At 42.4% G+C, this 22907-nt stretch overlaps 1 protein-coding gene across 2 annotated transcripts in view; it reads left to right on the top strand.

Annotated features, from left to right (window-relative positions):
* Positions 1–22907, top strand: part of LOC100545676 (neural-cadherin-like) — a 44920-nt gene that overhangs the window by 19889 nt on the left and 2124 nt on the right. Inside the window, exons 11-31 of one of the 2 annotated variants that reach the window (XM_085221431.1) lie at positions 12–184; positions 289–456; positions 1115–1364; positions 2008–2135; positions 3020–3206; positions 3356–3499; positions 4080–4363; positions 5267–6884; positions 8703–8796; positions 9545–9729; positions 10337–10566; positions 11533–11810; positions 12897–13111; positions 13883–14010; positions 14793–14920; positions 15068–15200; positions 15283–15463; positions 17428–17594; positions 18008–18272; positions 21118–21298; positions 22341–22594. In XM_085221431.1, coding sequence (XP_085077557.1) covers positions 12–184; positions 289–456; positions 1115–1364; positions 2008–2135; positions 3020–3206; positions 3356–3499; positions 4080–4363; positions 5267–6884; positions 8703–8796; positions 9545–9729; positions 10337–10566; positions 11533–11810; positions 12897–13111; positions 13883–14010; positions 14793–14920; positions 15068–15200; positions 15283–15463; positions 17428–17594; positions 18008–18272; positions 21118–21298; positions 22341–22594 — 5391 coding nt within the window. Of the gene's footprint in view, positions 1–11; positions 185–288; positions 457–843; positions 921–1026; positions 1365–2007; positions 2136–3019; positions 3207–3355; positions 3500–4079; positions 4364–5266; positions 6885–8702; positions 8797–9544; positions 9730–10336; positions 10567–11532; positions 11811–12896; positions 13112–13882; positions 14748–14792; positions 14921–15067; positions 15201–15282; positions 15464–17427; positions 17595–18007; positions 18273–21117; positions 21299–22340; positions 22595–22907 lie in introns of those variants that run through there. The other variant, XM_085221430.1, reaches the window with a different exon arrangement.

A 22907-nucleotide genomic window follows, 5' to 3' on the forward strand; every position in this document is an offset into this window, starting at 1 on the left:
TCTTCTCAAAGATTTCCTCAGTGAAGACACTCCCATAGGGACGAGTTTTCTTCGTGTCACAGCTCATGACAGTGACCAAGGTGTGAATGCTGCCATCACGTATTCCATGTTAGCGCATCAGGTTCAGTACTTCCAGATCAATCCCAGCACAGGCTGGGTGTATGTGAACCACCGGATCTCCCAGGTAATGACTGCTTGCTGGAATGGAGCAACTCCCAGACCCGTCACAGAGGGTCTTGATTTGCACAAAATACTTTGCAAATATCCTTCATCTTCTTCATTTCGTAGACAACACGCATTAGTCACTATATTGTAGCAACGGATGGGGGCAACAGGAGCAGCACCGTGGAGCTGACCGTAACCATCACCAATGCGCTCAGCCAGCCACCCCGCTGGGAGCAGAGCAGATACTGGGTCACAATCCCTGAAAACACCATCCGTGACACCAAGATACTGGTATGTTATGAATGCGATTGCTTACCTCCCTGTTCTTTTCATTTTGTCTTCCTTTGCTGTGCTCCCTCTGCATCCATGTCAGAAACGTGGAATCATAGAATGGTTTGGGTTGGAAGGGACCTTTAAGTCCATCTAGTTCCAACCCTCTGCTATGATCAGGATCACTTCCCATTAGACTAGGCTGCCTCAAGCCCCACCCAACCTGGTCTTGAACATTTCTATGCTTGGGGCATCCACAGCTTCTCTGGGCAAGCTACATCAGTGCCTTAATATCCTAATAGCAAAGAATTTTTTCCTAATATCTAATCTAAATCTACCTTCTTTTAATTTAAAGCCATTACTCCTTGTTCTAGCACTACATTGCCCTGACAAATAATCCCTCCCCAGCTTTCCTTTAGGTACCGGAAGGCTGCTATAAGGTTTCCTCGGAGCCTTTTCTTCTCTAGGCTAAACTGTACAAGCAGGTACATTTGTTTTTGATAAAGACCCGCAACAAGCCTAAATGTTGTGAAATGAAATTCATATCTTCAATGGATGGACCTTAACTGTTTCTCTTGTTTGTTGTCCTAGTCATGCATGCACTGTTCTCCCCATCAAACTGAACACTGAACACTTCCAACCCTGTGCCAACACACATGGTGGCTCTTTTCTCCTTCAGACCATCAAAGCCACATCCCCTCTTGGTGATCCCAGGGTTACATATAACCTGGAAGAGGGTCAAGTTCCAGAGACAAACATGCCAATTTGTTTCTACCTGAGGCCAAATAGAGCTGACGGATCTGCTTCTCTTCTTGTTGCTGAACCACTTGACTTTGAGACAACCAAGTTCTTCAGCCTGACAGTCCGGGCACAGAATGTGGCAATGACTCCTCTAGCTTCCTTTACCATTGTTTATGTTAATGTAACAGGTAAGCATTGCTGCTGTTTGAACACTCATTCAGAACAATATTCTCCTTATTTTTACTATAACACCGTGAGTTAAGATGAAGTACGTGAAATTACAGACTGCCTAAGAACAATTTGTGCATTTCTGTCCTATCAAAGGAAATTGTACAGTCATAAAAAAGCCTGAGACATGTTGTAAGTACAACTAGAAGATGTGGAAATGTAGTAATGCAAAAATGGTGTGTGAATGTTTACCTGCTGCTAATGCTTGCCTGTATAAATGTAAGCACAAATAATTCCTTTTGGTAAAGGGAGAAATCTAATAAAGATTCCCAAATTATCACTGGAAATATTCTTCTCTATAGAAAAAGCTACCAGTAGGTTAGTTTTTTGCTTGATATAAGATATTTAACTTTTTCATTACATTCATATTTTTTTATTCAACACTGTGGTAAAAACAATTTTAATGAAAATGTCCTTACAACAGGATCAATTTTCAAAGATTTGACCTAACTTGCTCTGCTGTAAGGCTCTGCTCTTACAAAACCACATAAACCTAACTCCAGTTTTTTTCCAAACGAAATTATAGTTGTGGGGAAAAAATTAGAATAAATAAAGATGTTCCAGAAGACTTCAAGCATTATCTCAATCCATCATCTTTTGCAGATGTCAATGATAATGTTCCATTCTTTGTGTCTTCCAACTATGAGGTATCTGTGCCAGAAGGAGCTGATGTTGGCACATCGGTGGTTCAGGTTTTAGCAACAGACTTGGATTCAGGTCTTCACGGACAGGTTTGACCTTGCATCCAATATTTTTCTTCCCATAGGCAAGTTTTGATACTGTAATTAGTGAAAGTGCACAGGCAGCAGATGACAGGGTAATGAACTATAAGTGCCATTTACAGCACCTTTGTCTAGCATATGTTTGGGTCTGATGTGCATAATGTGGGGTGCAGGCAGAGAAAATGCTGTTCAGGATCCTGAGATCCTTTGTCGTATCAGGTCATCCTGAATTAGCAACCATGGCAAAGCACTGCTGTTTGATTCTCAGGGTTGCTCCCATGACACGATTCCAAGCTCTTGGCTCTTCAGTTTAAATAGCTTTTCATTTAACTATTATTGTTGCAGTGACATGACTCTTGGGGGAAAAAAAAAAAAAAAAAAGCAGTGTTAGGATGGAAACAGACATTTTTTGTGCATTTTCCTGAGCCTTTTCTAAAAATCCTACAAATCTTCTGGGAGTGAACCCAAACTATCAATTAGCTCTGCTTATTTGATACCAGAAGCAGTGTGAGTTGCCTGAAGTCTGGGAGGCACCAGGAAAAGTGTCGTTCTGTACTTTCTGTTACTTATGATCTTTTTTAATTGACTCCTACCAGCCAATGTTGGAGGTGAGATACTGTGCTTGATGGGCTTTGGCATGATTGCTGCAGTTGTTCTGAGAATTGTATTGGGCTTTTTTTTTTTTTTTTTTTTTTTTTTTTTTTTTTTTTTTTTTGAAATAGAGAAAAGTCTTCTCAAATTCTGTCCAGATGAGAGCTTTTTCCCTTAGAGCATTGCCACCTTGCAATCTCTGGGAGAGACCCAGAAAGCTAGTGAGGGAGAGGGAAGTCATGACACCTGGACATGAAAATGGAAGTGGAAAATCCAACCTACCTTGACTATTTTCCTTTTAGGTTCGCTACTTTATATTGAAAGATGCTAGTGAGGACTACCAGTTCTTCACCATTGAACCTGAGACAGGAATTATTTCCACCCAAGCATCTTTTGACAGAGAGAAAAGAGTCTCTTATTTGATTGAAGTTCAATCTCAGGACTCTTCAAAATCTGCCAGACCTGGTGTCCATGAGCAGCCCAACACAGGTAAAGCTAGTAACAAATTCTATATTAGGTAAAGATATCAGAAATTGGGCTCCTTAGCTTTACTAGACTAGGAAAGTGTGTGAGCTGTCTGGAATAAGGTGTTTCACCTCTGCCTTTCTAGTGTGCTTGTTCATCTTGCATCTCCTTAGACACAGCCTATGTAAGGATTTTTGTTAGTGACGTGAATGACAATGCCCCAGCATTTCCTCAGCTGGTGTATGAGGTCAGCGTAGATGAAGACAGGGATGTTGGAAGTCCGGTTGTGACAGCAACGGCAGATGATCGAGATGAGGGTGAGTGGTCTTACCCTGCATGTCTTTCTCTTTAAGTCCTCTTAGTATTCCTAAGTGTTGTCCATAAAGCTGTTTCTCTAGTGGTCAAATTTACAGGTCAAATGTTCTCAGATGAATTCTTTCTCAAAATAGAGCAATGCCATTATATTTTAGCACCATCCAGTGGTAAAAAAAAGAAACCAAAAAAATTAAGGAATGTTGGCACTTGAAGTAGAAGGTTAAGGAAACCCTAAGCAGAAACAGCTTCTAATATTTTAATTAGGTGTTTTACCTTTTTATTTTAAGTGAGTGAACAATAAATTAGAGGCACACAATTCTTCTGTTATCAATAAACAGGGACTTGTCTGTGACTGCAAATCATATCCGTAGCTAAAAATACAGATCGGACCCCAAATCTCCCATACACATACCCTTCAGATTACATACATGGATTGTTCTGTTTGTGATTGTGTTTCCTACACGCTCTGTAACAGCCTTTTCCAATTTGAGTGAATAAGGTTTGTCTCAAGTACATGTCCACCACGTAGGACTGAACTGAAGAGGGAGCATACAGGCCATGGTCATTTGCTTTCTCTTGTAGGTGCAAATGCCAAACTCAGGTATCAGATCACATCAGGAAACACAAAAGGTGTTTTTGATGTGGATCCTGAAGCTGGTACTGTCTTCATCGTTCAGTCTCTGGATTATGAAGAAGAACAACGTTATGAACTCCGGCTTGTAGCATCTGATGGAAAATGGGAAAATCACACTCTTATCATCATCAATGTTGTCAATAAGAATGATGAAGCACCAGTCTTCACTCAGAATGAATATCAGGGCAGTGTCCTGGAGGAGCTCACAGATCTGCCTGTACTTGTTCTAAAGGTAAAAGAGTTTGCATGAAGCTGAACAAAACCTGACTTTTTCTTCCAGGATTGAGCTCAGGATGGCTCAATCCCATCCATTCACACAAATAGAAGGAGACAGTTTCAAGTGAGTAAACCTTGGTAACTGGGATTTAGCTATCGACTTTCTGTAAACAAGAGAATAAAGAGAGCCTGGTTGAATCTGTGTGAACTTTCTCCCTTGACCATCACAAATGTTGAAAAATAAGTTGGCTTTCCTTACAAAGCAAAGGAATGTTTATTTGAGCTCACGCATTTAAGTTTGCAGAGACACACATACTTCATACATTTAAATTCACAGACTCTATGGCTATACAAAATAAACATTTACATGGAATGTTCTTTGACTGTGAGACTCGGTCATCTTCACTTTTTTGTTGTTAGAGCATGCCCTGGCAAGAGGATTGCCATTCTGGCCTAACTAGTAGTCTTCCAAACTATCCCTGAGTGCAGATCAGGAGCTGGGAGTTCTCTATGCTGGTAATCAGCTTGGATGTGCGGCCACCCTGTCTTCACAGTCTTCTGTTTGCTCTGAGAGAAAGTCCCTATTTCTCTTTGTATTACAGCTCTGAATAGTTTCATAAGAAACATATGTTCAACAGATCTATTATTATTCCCACTTTCTTCTTTCCGCAGTTATTTCCTCTTTCCAAAATAAAATGTAAAGTAGAATATATTAGTCTAAACATGATCTTTTTGTTTCTCCAGGCTGTGCATTGATGTTTATTGAAAGTACTTGACCTGGATGACTCAAGCCAAGAGATATTTGTTATTAAAATGCATGCTATTTTTTTAGCCTGCATAATCCTAACTGTTAGCAATAAAAGAAGAGTGTTTTACTGTTTCTTTTGCATAAATGTTTCCCTGCTGTGATTTGTTCTAGGTGTCTGCAACAGACCCCGACCAAGAGGCAGATCAAAATGCTATTAGCTACTCCCTGCATGGACAGGGAGCTGGGAGTGAATTCAGCATCAATGAGAACACGGGTGAGATCAGTGCAAACAGAAGATTGGACCGTGAGAAACGATCAACGTGGCACTTTCTTGTTCTTGCAACGGATGAGAGCGGAGAGGGACTGACTGGCTTTGCAGATGTGATCATAGAAGTGAGGGACACGAATGACAATGCACCCCTTTTTCTCTGTGTGTCAGATGATTGTTTCACGGGTTATGTCCCTGAGGATTCCCCAGCAGACACATCTGTCATGGAGATGACAGCAGTGGACCTTGATGACCCAAAGGCCAGCAGGAATGCTGTGCTAACATACCGAATCATTCAGAATGTCCAAAATGAAATTAACCTGAACTTGTTTTCAATTAACCCAGTTAGTGGCACCATCTATACCATGCTTAGGTCCCTGGATCGGGAGAAAGAAGACAAGTACCTATTAGTGGTTGAGGCCAGAGACGGAGGAGGACTCACTGGGACAGGCACTGCCACTATTCTGGTGACTGATGTAAACGATCATGCTCCAGTCTTCCTACAAAGGATCTACACAGCATTTGTCTCTGAGAATGCGAGTATTAACACTGAGGTTGCGGTGGTGTCTGCTGTGGACAGAGATGAGGGAGAAAATGCCATGGTGACATTCAGCATCCTTGACGGTGACAATGACCACAAGTTCTCCATAGAGACAGATAAAGTCAACAACTGTGGGTTTATCCATCTACGAAAGCAGATTGATTTTGAGAAGCCTCATGAGAGGGTGTTTAATTTGACTGTGAAAGCAGAGGACATGGATTTCTTCAGCATTGCTCATTGTGTCATCTATGTGGAGGATGCCAACGACCATGCTCCTGTCTTCTACCCCCAGTTCTATGAAGTGGTATCTCTGGCAGAAGATGTGCCTCTAGGCACCAAAGTTGTTCAAGTTTCTGCTGTTGACTTGGATTCTGGCCTGAATGGAAGGTTCTCTTTCCATTTGCTAAACAAGTCTGACCCAAGTGGCCAATTTTCTGTGGCTAGTGATGGCTGGGTGATAGTTGCAGGAGTGCTAGATCACGAGACAGTGACACAATACCAGCTCATTGTTACTGCCACTGATATGGGGCAGCCCCCTCTGGCTTGCAGTGCCACAGTTCTAGTGACTCTGCAAGATATAAATGACAATGGGCCAGAGTTTGAGGCCCATTATAACCCAGTGGTCTGGGAGAACACAGCTTCTCCACAGTCTGTCCAAATGAATGAGACCTCTACTTTACTGTACGCAAAGGATCGTGACACTGCTGCTAACGGAGCACCTTTCTCCTTTCATTTACTTAGCAATTTTGACAGTCTTGGTAACTTCCGCTTGCAGGATTTCCATAATGGCAGTGCCTTGCTTACTGCACTGCGTACCTTTGACAGGGAAGTGCACAAGGTATTCCACCTGCCCATTCTGATCACAGACAGTGGGATTCCACCCATGAGCTCCACCAACACATTAACTGTGAATATTGGGGACCAAAATGATCACCCACATTCTGCTGGCTACATGGAATGTCTCATCTACAGCTATGATGGTAAGTCCTTCTCTGATGCTTGCATCCAAGTATTACAGTATTAAAGGAGCAGCTGTGAGATTCTTCAGAGGACTTTGGTGTGTTCCACATAAGTTAAGATCTTAGCAGAGGTGCCACTGAGGTTCGCCCACATAAAGAATGGTAGTGGGCAGTGCAAAGGTCTCTGGGCCTCTTGCTTTGTGAAAGACACTGAGACAGCCTTCATTTAAGAGGATAGCTGGCTGCTATTCTATGTATGTTTTTATCATACTTGAGTAATGATTGCTTGTTTCCAGGTGCAGTTTTACAGCACAGTTAACATATCAGAGAAAAAAAAAGAAAAGCTGACAATTGCTATTAGGGGGCAATTTTCTGCAGATGTTGGCTGCAGCAGTGTGAGAGAGATCTCCTTTCCTGCTCTTTTGGCAATTAGATAGCAGTTCTCCTGTGATCCAGTGTCCTCCATAATATGCCCATCAGCAAGTTAAACCACACAAGTAAAAAGATATTGGGTTGCTTGCATCCATGTAGGCTCAGGTCAGTCCTTCATTCCTCTTCTCTGCTGTATGACATATGGTGCAATAGCACATTAAATAGGGTATGAATTGTGGGCACAGTAGAAACTACTTCTGTACAGATGCTCTATTTGGCCTTCTGTTTGTATTGAAATGTTCTGCATGTTCTATGCCCACTCTCAATTCAGCTTATTGTAAAGTTGAAACCAAGCCTTTTTTTTTTTTTTTTTTTCCTGTCAAAAACTGAGAGTCTCTGCTTCTAAGCCAAGTACCAGATCTTTTCATTAAGCCTGAATTTTCTGTTAGCTGCCCCTTTCCAGGTAAAACTCATCTGTACTGCTGATTTCTGGGAAGGAGAAGCAAGTCTAAACATCTTTGGCTATTTTAAATGTTCAGCTGAAACAGACTCAGACGGTTACTGTTGTGTTGTGTGTTACATTTGTATAATATAGCAATCAAAGACCAGGGCATCCCACATACTTTCTTCTGCAAAATACCAAATGAATATTGTCACAGCTTCAGAAGAAGTGCAATTTTCTATTGTTGTTCTATTGCTGCTGCTTGCAGCCCCTCAGATTTCAGTGTTTGTGCTATTTCCTTTCACAAGGTGAAATCCTGCATTCTTTGCTCTTTATGTATCCTTGATTCTTTACTTAATAGATATATGAATTGAAATATTTGTGGATCTTCCCTTCAGAAATGGCTATTGATTTGAAACAAAAGCAAACTCCAAACCATTCATTTGTGAGTTTTTCTTAGAGGATTTAAGAACAGCACAATACATACCACTTTCCCTCTCACCCCAAAGTCTTACCACCTACCCAAATAAGCCTGGTTACTATATTTTAGACATCCTCTCAATGTTGCTGCAATTTCTTCCAAATTGCTATTGTTTGTTTGAGGTTTTTTTTTGCCCTTTGTAATTCAATCAGTATTTTGGTTGTTTTTTCTGCCAAACCCCAATCCCTGTCTAAACCACTCTTCAAACTGGTTGGGGATTACAGCCAAAATAGTGAAAAGAATTGTTCTGGCATTGTTTCTGGATCTCTCTTGCATCTTTATTCAGAGGTGGCTAGTTTTTTCCTTCCTGATTATTTTTTCATGCAGGCCATGATTGCATTGAATCCATACAGCCGCGTAGCAAACACCCAGTTAGCATTACAGCACATCGTATTTACATACTGATGCGCATCTTCAAGGAATCAGCATAACTATTTCTGTAGGGGCTTAAGGTTTAAGGCAAACCAGTAATCCTTGAGTGGCCAATCTGTTTGTGAAGATGTGATTGTTCTGACTATGCCAGTTATGTACTATGTTGTTTTAGGTATCCTGCCTACGACTGTCTTGGGTCAAGTCCTTGCCCCTGATGAGGATGATTGGGATCGTAAAATTTACCAATTTGAAGGAAAAACATCAAGGTATTTAGACAGAAAAGTGGAAGTTTGGTGAAATGTATGGAAAAATTACCCACATACACAAAACATTAAATGTATTTAAACTGTCTTTATTTGAAAACAAGTGTGCAAAAGCAGGTTGTTGGTAAGATTGCTCTCCAGAATCCCTTCTGAGTGTGAGACGACAGTAAATAATGCTGCATGCCAAAGCGATCCGTTACCTGTTGCCTACTGGGGTGCCCTATCCACTAGGACACTGTTCCAAAATCCCCGTTCTTAGTCATATCCATAACCATTGAGCCACTACAGGAAGAACTACCCACTGCTTTCCAGCCTCTCTTCTCCTGACTCCTGGGGTTTAGTGTTCCAGTGTCACCACCGTTTATAAGAGCTAATATGTGTCGGATGTGTTCACACCGAAGTTGTGAGCAGATGGGATGTACACATGCCATTGGGGTGGGTTGTGTCCATTGGAATGAATGTACCTAAATTGGCAATTCATGCTGTTTCCAAAGGTATGGCTACAGTAGCCACAGTCTTCCTACTCAGTTTTCTATGCCATAGAAGGAGGAAGAAACCTTCTCAATGTACTCTCAGTGACTCCTAGAGGGTCAGTAGGAGGTTCTGCCTTGTTCCTTCACGAGGGAACACATCTGCCGTCTTTAGTAGCTTTCCCAAAATAAAGTGCATCAGAAGAACCATCAGTGATAATAATTACTTCTTATCTTTTTAACTTCTCATAGCTTGTTCCTTGGCTTAACTCTTATTGCAGGTACTTTATCCTTAATGATAACTCAGGTTTGCTAACTATTAAAGAAGGAACCCCACCGGGAACATACAACATAAAGGTTAGAGTCATCGACGGTGTTTGGCCAGATGTTGTCTCAACTGTAAAGGTTATAGTGAAGGAAATCAAAGATGATGCCCTCCATAATGCTGGTTCTTTACAAATCAAAGGTAAGTAAGGAGATGAAGTATATTAGGATTATAATGCAGAAATCTACTTCTTCAGTGTTACTGCCACGTTACTTAGAATTTTAATGCTCTTTAACATGATAGGAGTTAGTAGCTTGCTGTGGGTGAGGGTTTGAAAATGCATCTACATTTGCATGGTCTTCTGACATGTCCTTACTGTATGTAAGGAAAATGTCTGGAGAAAAATCAGCCAGAAATGCTTGTCAGATGCTGAAAACAAAGATACAAGATTTCTACACCAACTTTTCAACAAAACACCAATTTATGTTTCAGAAAAAAATCCTTGTTTGAACAACTGCCTGCCTGAAATTCAGGAAATTGTTTCAATCTTTGTGAAAAAGTAAAATATTCTTAACTATGTTTCTGATTTAAAAGAATAAAAAAGAAAGAAACAAATAAGATTCAAAAAGTTTCAGAACACATGTTGGAGTGGAAGCCAACATGAAAAATTTCAGAGCCTAAAAGTGAAAACAGTCATGAATTTGCAGCTGAATTCATGTTCTACAGCTTTTATATTTGCTCTGCAGTGGTCTCCTCTTTTATTGCTATAGTAGTTATGAGGCATGTGTTTGTTTAAATTCTGTTACAGATATCACCCCAGAGGAGTTCATATCCCAATTCCCTGAAAAAGAGAGTAAATACAACCAGTTGAAGAAGCTGCTCTCAGAAATCATATCAGTCCAACTTGAAAATGTTCACATTTTCAGTGTGCTAAAGTCAAGTCAAACACGAGGGGTTGATGTTTGGTTTGCAGTTTATGGCCCCCCCTATTATAAAGCAGAAAAACTTAATGGCAATGTAGCAGCCTCCAGAGCATGGGTAAGTACATATAAAACATAAGAAACCACAGCATCTTCTCATTGCATCTGTTCAGATAATGTCCACTGCCTAGTGAATGTGTCTATTTAGGAGGACTGAGGGAATAATGTGGGAGAAAAATGGATAACTTTAATCAACAAAGTCGAATTGTCCTGTAACATTTATATTAAAAGTTTCAAATAGGAAAGTTTTAAAAGCCTCATATTGAGTCACAGTGATCTAACTTTTGAGAATGTGAACATGTTTTGCCTGTTGAAAAGACTGTAAAACCCTGTAAAAAGGATGTTGTCTGGCTGCTACCTTTCTACACGGTGCCTTAATGTTTCAGTTTATTTTCTCTTATACAGAAATGTTCTGTAGCTAAAGCTCACAAACCTGTGCTCACTCAACAGTTCCAGCTTTCTAAGTAAAGAGAGCAAAGCAGTAAAATAACCATTGTCCAGTGGAGAAATAAGTTGGATGTATGCATTGAAAATGTAATGAAGTTTGTGCACATCCCAAAAAAGAAAAAGAAAGTCTTGCTGAAATCTAAATGACTCTCTGTTGGAAATGTGTAATCAATGCTGCAGTAATAACTCACTGTTGCCAGAAAAGGCTTGCCAAGGCTAGTTCACCCTTCCCAGTATTAAGACACAAGTCCAAATTAAAAGTACATCTCAGATTCTATGGAAATAATCCATCAGAACTAAAAGTGAATAAAACTTACTCACTTAACTTATGAAGACTGTGGCAAGACTTTTGCCTTCTAAATGCTTACTCACATTATAATTGACTTCTATCAAGGCTTTCGCCTTAACACATACCAGGCTGAGCTGCCTTTGGCTGCACAGACTGTGGTAGATGATGGAAGGAAATGGCAGAGCAATCAGTTTTGAGAATAAATAAGACTTGCGCTTTTCATGGCTGTCACTTGTCAGCTTCCTCTTGTGGATAAGCGAGATGAATATAACTAATTGTTCTCCGCAGCTGGAAAACATCTTGGATATAAATATCACCCAGATTGGCATTGATGAATGTGTGACCGCAAACTGCACTCATAGCAGCGGATGCATCAGCAAGTATGAGCACAGTCATGTGCCAACGATAACCACAGCTGGAAGCATTTCACTGGTGTCTGTGACAGTCCTGAGCAGTGCCCTGTGTAGCTGTGCAGCTCGGGAGAGTCCTCATCTCTCTTGTTCCTCTTACCAGACAAACCCATGTCTGAATGGCGGCACATGTGTGGATACTGATTTGGGCTACAGGTTGGTTAGAGCTTTGTCTGGGGTGCAAGCAGAGTGCTTCTATATCGGTCTGTAAGGAGGAGGACAGGCAGCTTTGGGGGATGGATGTCACTGCATGTTTCCTCACTGTGACAGGTCAGAATACTTCACACGGGTCCAGCAAACAGACTTCTGTTTTCAAGTAGGTACTTAGGTTTGTTGTAGTCTCCAGGAAACCCTTGGGAATCTTGCAAGCAGTCATGGTTCCTTTATTGTCACCCTGCAAGATGTCCTTGTTTCATGCACCCCACCTCAATGTCATTGAACACTTTAATCACTTACATTACTTAATAACCTCTTCCTCATGATCCTTGCCTCCTTTTTACCTCCAAAAGTGACATCTCATCAACAAAATAGTATGAAGCTGAAAAATCCCAGCATAGTAACGCAGAAACAACTAGCCAGTATCTCCTGAAGAGCCTTGATAGTCTGAGTACTGTCTGCCCTATCTGAAGATGCAGAAGCCTTGGTCACAGTGCAGATCTCAGGCTGACAGTGCTGCTCAGCTGTAATCAAGCAGGGAGATTTTGCTGCCTAGAAATACTGTTATATTTGGTAGCTCCTTGCTACGTACTATCTGCTCAATTCCGAGGCTCCTTCATTTCTGCTGCATTTTCAGTAGTTTTATGAGTGGACTTTTGCTGCATCCCAGCCATGTCATTCTGCTCTCACAAGGTACTAGTCAACTATGGGAAACCAAGAAATAGGAGTTCAGCTGTTCTCCCTGCCTGATATCTTTCCCATTTCTGTCACACTTGGGTTTTCCTTACACTTTTTGTAACTGCAGACTGAATTTCTCCCCTGTCCTTCCCCTTATCTGACTGAAGAGATCAAAGTTTTTCATGTGCTTTGTATATAACAAATTCACAGAATTATTCTTGCTAGAACTAGAGCTAATAGCATTTGAACAAACAAGTAAATGGGGCTCCCTTTATAAAGAAAGTTTTGCTAGTGCTTGTTTAACTTGCTGTGGCCGAGGCAACAGAAGCTCCTAGGTTCAGTTCTACAATGGGATGAGCCCTTGGAGAGTTCTGCTTAGATGGCAAATTCTTTTCTTATTTTTAATAGATGCAGATGTTCTGCTAATTTTCACGGACCAGACTGCCAGCAAACAAAACACAGCTTTAAGGGCCATGGCTATGCCTGGTTCCCTCCTCTTAAGCCTTGCTTTGAGAGTCGCATCTCCTTAGAGTTCATCACTGAAGTCGCGGATGGCCTTCTGTTGTACCAGGGACCAGTAGCACGAGGGCAGCCTGGACAGCTGGAAGATTTCATTGCTTTGGGTTAGCACCTTCATCATTATTTCTTCTGTTTGTTTTATGTGAACATGAATTACCGGCAGTTAATCATTTTGTTTGTTTGGGGTTTTTTTTGCTTGTTTAAGATTCAAAAGTTACTTTTGGAGAATAAGGAGAATATAGACGTTATAGAACAGTCTGCAGCACATAAAATTATTAGAGATTGTACAAAGGGTGGCCATGAAGATGGTGAATGGTCTAAAAGGCAAAACGTATGAGGAGCGGCTGAGGCCGCTGTGTTTGTGCAGCCCAGAGCAAAGGAGCTGAGGGGAGGCCTGATGGCGGCTGCAGCTCCTCACAGGGAGCGGAGGGGCAGCGCTGAGCTCTGCTCTGTGTGACAGCGACAGGGCCCGAGGGAACGGCATGGAGCTGCGTCAGGGGAGGGGCGGGTGGGGGTCAGGGACAGGGTCTGCACCAGAGGGCGGTGGGCATGGAACGGGCTGCCCAGGGCAGTGGGCGCGGCCTGAGTGCCGGAGTTCAGGGAGCATTTGGGCACTTGGGGTAGTCTTGTGTGGAGCTGGGAGCTGGACTCAGTGATCCCTGTGGATCCGCTCCAACTCAGAATGTTTTGTTATTCTATGAATTTGCCACCATGCCCAACAGTTTGAGTCCTAACGCTGTACTGGAAGTTGGACTTTTTAAAACTGAATTCCCTCCACTGGCTGAAGAACTCCTCAAACTAAAATGTTACTTTGGGCTCAGCTGGGTATGTATGGGAACGTGGGTGCTTATCCAATAACAATCTTTTCTCTGCAGAGCTGTCTGGTGGTGTTCCAAGACTGACTGTCAGCCACAGCTCTGGTGAGCTTTTCCTCCAGCTTTCCAAAAAAGTTAATGTCGCAGATCGCCGCTGGCACAATATAAAAATTAAAAGTGATGGAAAGGCAAGTGTAAATGTGGATCATCCTGATGAAGTACTAATTTATGTCTTAGTTATCCCTTAAGAGCCCTTTCATTCTTCTGTAGAGGTTTTCATCAATCCTTCCATCACTGCGATGCCAAAGACTGATGTTCATAAGGTCAGCAATCACCTTAGTCAGGAGGCAGTCAATCAGAAGATCTTGAAAAGTCCAGTTTATTTTTAATGATCCTACCTATTGCTTAGAACTTAGAGCTGTGATGATCCAGAGGACAGGATGGATTGATGGACTGGAGTATCCTTTATTTCTCAGAGTGAGAAACCCTGCCCCATCAGCTGAGTTTAGAGATGCATACAAAGCAGATATGTATGCTTTTATATAAGGGCGTATAATTTATTCTTGCTAATATAATGCTGGTGAAGGCATCTGCTGAGTTGCCCCTTTCTCTCGCCCATAAGACAGGACAACAAACACGTCAGGCTCTAAGACAGCTTATCTTTTCAGGTTCTGATTTGGCAGCAAACTCCAAGAAAATCCTGCTCTCTCTTGGCCATGTCAGTGACTTGGACAGCTTGTGATAGAGTCAAATTTTTCTTTTTCTGTGGCTCCTTAGTTATATACCGTATTCAATAACGTTCCAGATTAGCATGTAGAAGTGTTTTATTGTTTTAATAAAGTTTCCTACACTGTCATCACTAGATAAAATCCTTCCTTCTGATAAGTGGGGAGGAAAAAAAAAAAAAAAGTGAAATTAAAATGTATGCATGTCTCCAGATGCAATTGCTTTAAATAATTATTTTCTTCAGAAAGTGAAGCTGGTTCTTGACCACTGCATAAATGGCTCAGTTAGAGACAGTGACAGTGTTGTTAAGAAGATCTCTCAAGTGGATCTGTCTGCCTGTGAAGCCTCTGAAGAGACTATGGGAACTTGGAGGTAAAAACTAATAATCCCTGAGCTGGAAACGTGATTATTTAAAAGAGCTAACGAAGGGAGAGGAAGGGGAAAACAAACAAACAAACAAAAAAAACAAAATGTGTTCTTTCTTTCCACTAATTCTTTCTTTCTCCGTCTTCTCCTCAGCACAGGCAGGATCTTCAGTGGTCACCAGCCCCTACAGCTTGGTGGAGTTAAGAAGATTTTGCCTTACCGTGACTCACAAGAGCGCTTCAGAGGGTTTGTTGGCTGCATTCGCAATGTTGTTGTTGACACTAAGGTAGAGCTGCTAATGCCAGTCTTGGGTCTACCACTGTCAACTGTGAACATTTGGTGTGATGCTTCTCTTTGTCCTTTCCTAGGTTTATGACTTAGAGCACCCTGCAGAGTCCCTGAACAGCTCTCCAGGATGCATTCTCACAGATGAAATGTGTCAGAGTGCTGGGATGGTCTCCTGTGGTGTCCACGGCAGGTGTGTTGGTGACTGGGACTTCTTTCACTGTGACTGTGCCCCAGGATATGCTGGACCAGTGTGTGACAAAGGTACTGCAAGTTCTAAGGGGAAATTCATGCAAGGGATCAGTGGGAACAGCGTTAAAAACAAACTGCTCTGAATTTGCCTTTGCTTTGAACTTAGGATCTTAATAAGACCATGCTGTATTCTGGGAATGTTTTAGATCTGCAGTGAAGTAAAGATCCTTCTAAATCTTGCTGAATGAAGGTAATGACACAGATGAGGGTCTTCTGTTTTACTTTCTGGAGTAGGCAAATGGTCAAATGCATTGTTTTGCCTTTTTCATTTTTCATTGCATGGCACCTTATTTCTCAGTGGTAAAGATGGAAAAAGAAATTGCATTGTGCATTCTTCCTCTGACCATCCTGATTAAAAGTTTATTTTAATAAATGTGGTGCTGTTTGTTATCCTGCAGTGGTCTTAAGAGTGATTAGGTGCCAACTTGGAATGTTCTCTCTGTGAAACCTGGAGACACAAACCTCAAGTCCTCCGCCCAATTTTCTGTCCATAAAAGGGGGATAATTGCATTTTCTTCTGCCACTGGAATGAAATGAAGGTTGTGTAATGCCATTAGACCACAGCAATGGGTTCGTGTAGGGACATAAAATGAGGACAGCTCCAGCAAATGTGTTATCCTGTGCAAAATCAGCATGAAATGTGCATCAGAGAACAAAAGCATGCAAGAGGCGATAATGAAAGCCTCTGATGCATTGTAAGAAAGTACAAAGTTTTAGCAACATCCAAAAATCTAAAAAATGAAGTCTTTCATATGTGAAGTGCTTCTAATAGCTCTCAGCCATGTTCAGGGCACATATGCTTGGATTGGCTCTGACTTCCTCATCTTAATACCTTCATCAGTCATTGCTTGGAAGCACAAACCAGACGTGAGTTATAGGTGCTTATTGGGACTATCTGCCATATGCCTGTCTTCTGTCTCTAGGTACAAGTTAGGAACAATGAAATTAGTAGTAACAGTCTCTGTCGATACCAGTTCCCCATAATATCTGGGGCTTTGTGTGTTGTTGGAGGGGAATTAGTCCCCTCCGCACCTTAACATGAATGAGAAGCACTGGAAAGGAGTATAATGTTGGTAGCACTGAATCAATGTGTTGAGATTAATATGCATGACTGATGTATTGCACATACCCTTTCAATTTAGTGGTCTTACTTTTCCATCCTGCATACAGAATAATACCCTGCAGTCAGCCAGACCCTTTCTTCCTTTCTCCACCTCCCACACAAGACTTAAAAGGTGACATTAAATGACTCAGTGGAAGCTTGCCTGATGTGGTGAGGACTGGAGTCACAATTGGCAGCACGTTCTAGGCCTGGAGCCCTCATTGTTCAGAGTTTATAACGACCACATAAATGGTCAATACAGTTCAGTTATTTGTATTAATGTTTTGCAGATATATGATACTATTTTATAAACATCTGCCTGGATTTAATTCTCATTCTGTTTTGCATTATATTGGGATGCTGATTCAGAAGACCAACTGCTTATTTGATATAGCTGTATTGGTCTCTACTTCTCACCACTGTGGGAGAAACTAAGCACTCAGAAAACAGTTGTTTAAAATCCACAAGTCATACCCTGATGTGTTAGAAATACTCTGTTTGGTTCTGGTTTCTTCTAACATGTTGGGCTGCAAATGCTAGCGCTGAGCTAGACAAAAACAAAGAGTTACTGGGCTCAGTGTAAGGAGTGACTGGGCAGAATGCATAGTCTGTGATAGGCAGAATGCCTAAATGATTTTATTCTTGGTTTGTTCTTTTTTTTTTTTGTTCTTAATTCTCTTAAGATACAGGGAGATACATGTATATGTGAATTTGTTTGGAGTGGGGGAGTGCTTTCCAGAATGCTTCATTACTTTGTCAAAGTTTCTTAAGAACTTCCTTAAGAAATTCTGATGTTCAGAACTGGTTAATTCTCAAGCACTGAAGGAGCAGTTGTTTCTGAGATTTTCTTTGCTTTGGTGAATGTTGTGAGTAGTTCTTCCAGAATGGGCTTTTGGAAGGGACAGCTGGATCCATTATGAGCCAAGGAATACCCTGAGCACTCTCAGCACTCGGATCCAGCTGATGGTGCGCACCCGCATCTCCCGCAGCACACTGCTCAGCTTGGCCTCTGCAGATGGGAGCAGCTTCATCCAGCTGGAGGTGGGTGCTTTGGAGCCCTTCTGTCTCAGTCCTCCTAATTTGTATTGGGGTATACAGGAGGAAATGATGCAGTACTGATTAAGAGCATCTATTTTTTAGTGTAATAAACAGCAAGAATTGTCCATATGAGGGCAACCACTCTCATTTGTGTTGTCCTCAGAAATGAAGCACAATCAAAACAGTGATGCTTACTGATGAAACAATATAGGAACATCCTCTGCAAAGTAGAAAGCTGATAACTACTGAACTTGCAGTTTTCTTGTGATAATTTTTATCTGGGAATAAAGCACTTTTTCACACCCTTAAAAACAAGAATGCCATTTCAATTTTAAAAACTCAGTTGTTTTTTTTTTGAGACAGGACAGTGCAATAGCACTGAGAAGGGGCTATTAAAGGTCTTCATTGTCTTTTAGGTGGATGAGGGCTACTTTTCTGTTAACTTCAGTTTGGGGGACAAAAGTCACTCTCTGAGAATGAAGACGTTACGTATAAATAATGGCCAGTGGGTCCTGCTGACCATGGAGCGCTACAACAATGAGTTTACTCTGCGTGTCAACAGTGGTGGTGGGGATCAGGAAGTGACATCTGTCTTGGGCACAAATAGGTGGTTTGAAATGGACTGGACGAGTGTTGTGCTAGGAAACCGCCTTCCCAGTCATTCAGAGAGTGATTTCCAAGGTAAGTGATGTGATGAGCTGTCAAAAGAGGGAATCACAGCCTAAAGGTGGCATCTTTGAGTATATCAAAGAGTCTAAAGCCCAAGAAAGTATTCATTCCCATGTACACTGCTATGCTCATGAAATCCCTCCTTCTGTATTAGAGAGAAGTCAGAGCTAAGGTTCAAATTTCTGTTTGCCATTGTATTTGGTCCTGCCAAAGATGTGAAGGTTCCTGTAAATATTAAAAAAAAAAAAAAAGCACTTGACATTTGCATTTTCCGTGGCAGAGGTCATAAATAGGGAATGCAACATGTACTGATAGGAAAAGAAAGATTTGGGAGGCAACCCTAACCCTAACCCTCTCTCCGTTTCCTGGGGTGGAGGTTGGGACTTTGAGACTATGCCTTGTAGAAGACAGCTTTTTAATTATGCTGATTCTCATTCAGCCCCACTTCTAAAATAGTATTTTTAATCTAGATTAATTTAGTGGAGCTGCTCTGGTCCGTAGCACAGCTCAGCTAAATCATTGCAATGGTACAACCAAGCATCCTGGAGGAAGTCCTGGGGTCAAGGAAGCCTGGACACTCCTCAAGACGGAAATCTTAAAGGTGCAAGAACAGGCTGTCCCTGAGTACCGTAAGGCAAGCCGTAGGGGAAGACGACCGGTGTGGATGAGCCGGGGACTATTGTTGAGACTCAGGGAGAAAAAGAGAGTCTATGTCCTCTGGAAGAAGGGGCAGGCTACTTGGGGGGATTACAAGGGAGTAGCTAAGGTATGCAGGGAGGAGGTTAGGAAGGCAAAAACCCAACTTGAACTCAGATTGTCCACTGCAGTAAAAGACAATAAAAAGTCATTTTATAAATATATAAATGGCCAAAGAAGAACCAAGGATATTTCTCATCCTATACTTGATGCAGCAGGGAATGTGGCCACTGAGGACAAGGAGAAGTCTGAGGTCCTCAATGCCTTCTTTACATCTGCCTTTAATAGCCAGACCAGTCATCCGCTGGGCATTTTATGCCCTGATCTGGAAGTCTAGGACCCTACTCAGAATATACCCCTGGCGATTCAGGTGGAGACAGTCAGAGAGCTTCTCCTCCATCTGGACTGTCACAAGTCCATGGGACTGGATGGGCTACACCCTCGGGTGCTGAGGGAGCTGGCGGGGGTGATTGCCGAGCCCCTCTTGGCCATCTATCAGCGCTCCTGGTTATTAACTGGAGAGGTCCCGGAGGATTGGAGGCTTGCTGATGTGACTCCCATCTTCAAGAAGGGCTGTAAGGAGGATCCAGGGAACTATAGGCATGTTAGCCTGACCTCAATACTGGGGAAAGTAATGGAGCAAATCATCTCGAGTGAGATTGCACGGCACGTGCATGGTGTCCAGGGGATCAGACCTAGCCAGCACGAGTTCATGAAGGCAGGTTGTGCTTGACCAACCTCATCTCCTTCTATGACTGGGTGACCAGTCTGGTGGATGAGGGAAGGGCTGTTGATGTAGTCTACCTAGACTTCAGCAAAGCCTTTGACAAAGTCTCTCACAGGCTTCTGCTGGGGAAACTGGCTGCCCATGGTCTGGACAGATATGCACTTCTTTGGATAAGGAACTGGCTAGAGGGTCGTGCCCAACAGGTAGTGGTTAATGGAGTTAAGTCCAGCAGGCGACCCGTTACGAGTGGTGTTCCCCAGGGGTCGGTACTGGGGCCCATCTTGGTTAATATATTTATTGATGACCTAGATGAGGGGATTGACTGCATCCTCAGTAAGTTTGCAGATGACACCAAGTTGGGAGGTAGTGTGGATCTGCCTGAGGGTAGGGAGGTCCTACAGTGGGATCTAGATAAGCTGGATCGCTGGGCTGAGATGAATGGGATGAGGTTCAACAAGGCCAAGTGTCGGGTCCTGCACTTTGGCCGCAACAACCCTAAGTAACGTTATGGGCTTGGGGACGAGAGGCTGGATGATTGTGAAGAAGAAAGAGACCTGGGGGTGCTGGTTGATGCTCGGCTGAACATGAGCCGATAGTGTGCCCACGTGGCCAAGAGGGCCAACAGCATCCTGGCCTGCATTAGAAATAGTGTGGCCAGCAGGAGCAGGGAGGTGATCATCCCCCTCTACTGAGCACTGGTGAGGCCGCACCTTGAGTATTGAGTTCAGTTTTGGGCCCCTCACTACAGGAAAGATGTTGAGGCCCTGGAGCGTGTCCAGAGAAGGGCAACCCCTTCTGGTGAGGGGTCTGGAGCACAAGTCTTATGGGGAGTGGCTGAGGGAGTTGGGATTATTTAGTCTGGAGAAGAGGAGGCTCAGGGGAAACCTGATTGCACTCTACAACTTCCTGAAGGGAGGTTGTGATGAGGAGGGGTTTGGCCTCTTCTCCCAGGCAACGGACAGGACCTGGGGAAATGGCCGCAAGTTGTATCAGAGGAGGTTTAGGTTGGACACGAGGAAAAACTTTTTCTCTCAGACAGTGATCAGCACTGGAATGGCCTGCCCAGGGAGGTGATAGAGTCACCGTCCCTGGCAGTGTTCAAGAGGCGTCTGGACGAGGAGCTGCGAGATATGGTTTAGTAGCTTGTGGTAGCAGTGGTAATGAGAAGACGGTTGGACTAGATGATTTTATAGGTCTTTTCCAACCTTGTGATTCTATGATTCTATGATTCTATAAGTATTGTCAATCTGCAGGTGGGCCAGGACATACAGGCACATTTCTGTAGCTCTTCTAAAATAAAACAATGGAAGTGGTGTAAGGATCTTTATAAATATTAAATTTTTCTACAATTCAGTATACATGTTGGAGGCAAGGCTTAAGGTGGGGAACTTGATAACTCAGTGTACTTCTCTGCATGCCTCTGCTTTGCTGCAGGTTGTTTGCGTGATGTCCAGCTCAACGGCCAGCCACTACTTGTGGAAGGCAGGAGCACAGAGTTTGGCTTCATTCTGAGGCGGCAAGGTGTCACGATGGGATGCCATTCTAGTGCCTGCAGCAGCCATCCCTGTTACAGCCCTTTCCTTTGTGTTGATCTCTGGAGAAAATATGAATGCCGGTATATTAAGCTTTTTTTTTTTTTCGTACAGGGGTGATTGGGAAGAAATTTTCAGGCAAATTGCTTTCAACAGCAGAACTCCCAGCTGCTTTTGGCTAGAGGAGAGTATCCCAAAGACAAATCCTGCTCTCCAATTCATCTCCTGTCACGGGCCAAACTTGCCTTTTCCTGCAAATCTGGTGTCAAACCTACTTGTTCCACCATTTTTTTCCCCATAATAAAAAGATCACACCAGGGATATGAAATGCCCTTTGATGAAAGCTGGATTGTTCTCTGCTAGTCTGTATGAAAAATATACATTTTGTAATGCAGACTATATATTGTGTGTATATATATGTACAATATATAGAGAGAATATATCATATATATATTCCGTAAAGAAGTTGGAGTTAGTCATGCCTTGTATGAAGCTCTCAAAAAACTGAGTTCTAAAATTGACTGCCAAGGGTCAGAATCAAAGCCCACCAGTCCGGTATCCGACGCAGTTAGCCAGCTAAATCAAAATACAGGCATTTGTGTTCCAAAATAATACAAACATACATGCAGGAGTGGGAGAAAGTGCCTCTTGAATTCTTTCAATAGTCAAAATTTGGCATATCTGAGTCCTACCAAGTTGTTGCTAAAGGAGGCTCTGAGATGGTCTGAAGCGTGCCTTGAGACACTCTATTTTTCAGTTCTAGTGCAGAAGATCAGTATTGAGGCTCTTCTACAGAAAACAGGTCTGTGTTCTTCACAGTATTCCTATATGACCCCTCTGACTACGTATCAGAAGAAATGATTTTCTCTGCAGATTCAAGATCTGAAAGACACGATGGTTGTTCAGAGCAGATCAATGACCATCTTTTTCCCAAAGACCCACATGAACATTATAAAGCTTATTCTAAGTACTAGCTAGCCTTTTCCCCATTGATCTCAGCTATCTACTTCTTGCTAAGGGTTTTTGAATACCTCTGTAGAAAAAGGGTTAGTGACATTCAAAAGCTGACGTTCAAAAGCAGGTGCTTCACCTGCCTTAAAGATACCTTGTGCTTTTGTTGGACAGGTGTCCAGCTGGGAAAGTGGAAGTGACTGATAATCTTACAGGGCTCAGACACTGTACCTCATCACCTTGTGGACAATGGACCTGTAGGAATGGGGGTACCTGTGTGGCTCAATCCCAAGACAAGACTATCTGCCAGTGCCCTGAAGGCTACAAGGGAAGATGGTGTGAAATTAGCCAGGTGAAGGCAGGAAGACCTGTTGGACTCAGCTCTGGCTCTATTCTGGCAATCAGCATGTGTCTCCTTGTCTTTCTAGGTAGGAAAGCAAGTACTTCTTTAAAAAAAATTTATTTTTTTATTTTAAAATCTTTTTAAATCCATTGAATCAAGTGCTTTAGCCTCAGATGTTGTGATCAGTATTTCTCTTTTTCTGGAAATCGTCAATTAGGAGCTCATTTAAGGATGTTAAGTAACATATATTTACAGTTTACTTGCTTGAAGCCACTTGAAGCAAATGTAGGACTTCTCTTTTCCAGAATCACCTATTTTCAATTCTTCGTAAATAAGGATTTTCACCTATGTGTGCAAATCTGTGTGCAGCCATATCCATCTGAAACTCCCACCTGCCC

The sequence above is a fragment of the Meleagris gallopavo genome, chromosome 3 (genome assembly GCF_905368555.1).
Source record: "Meleagris gallopavo chromosome 3, MGAL_WU_HG_1.1, whole genome shotgun sequence".
Lineage (NCBI taxonomy): Eukaryota > Metazoa > Chordata > Aves > Galliformes > Phasianidae > Meleagris > Meleagris gallopavo.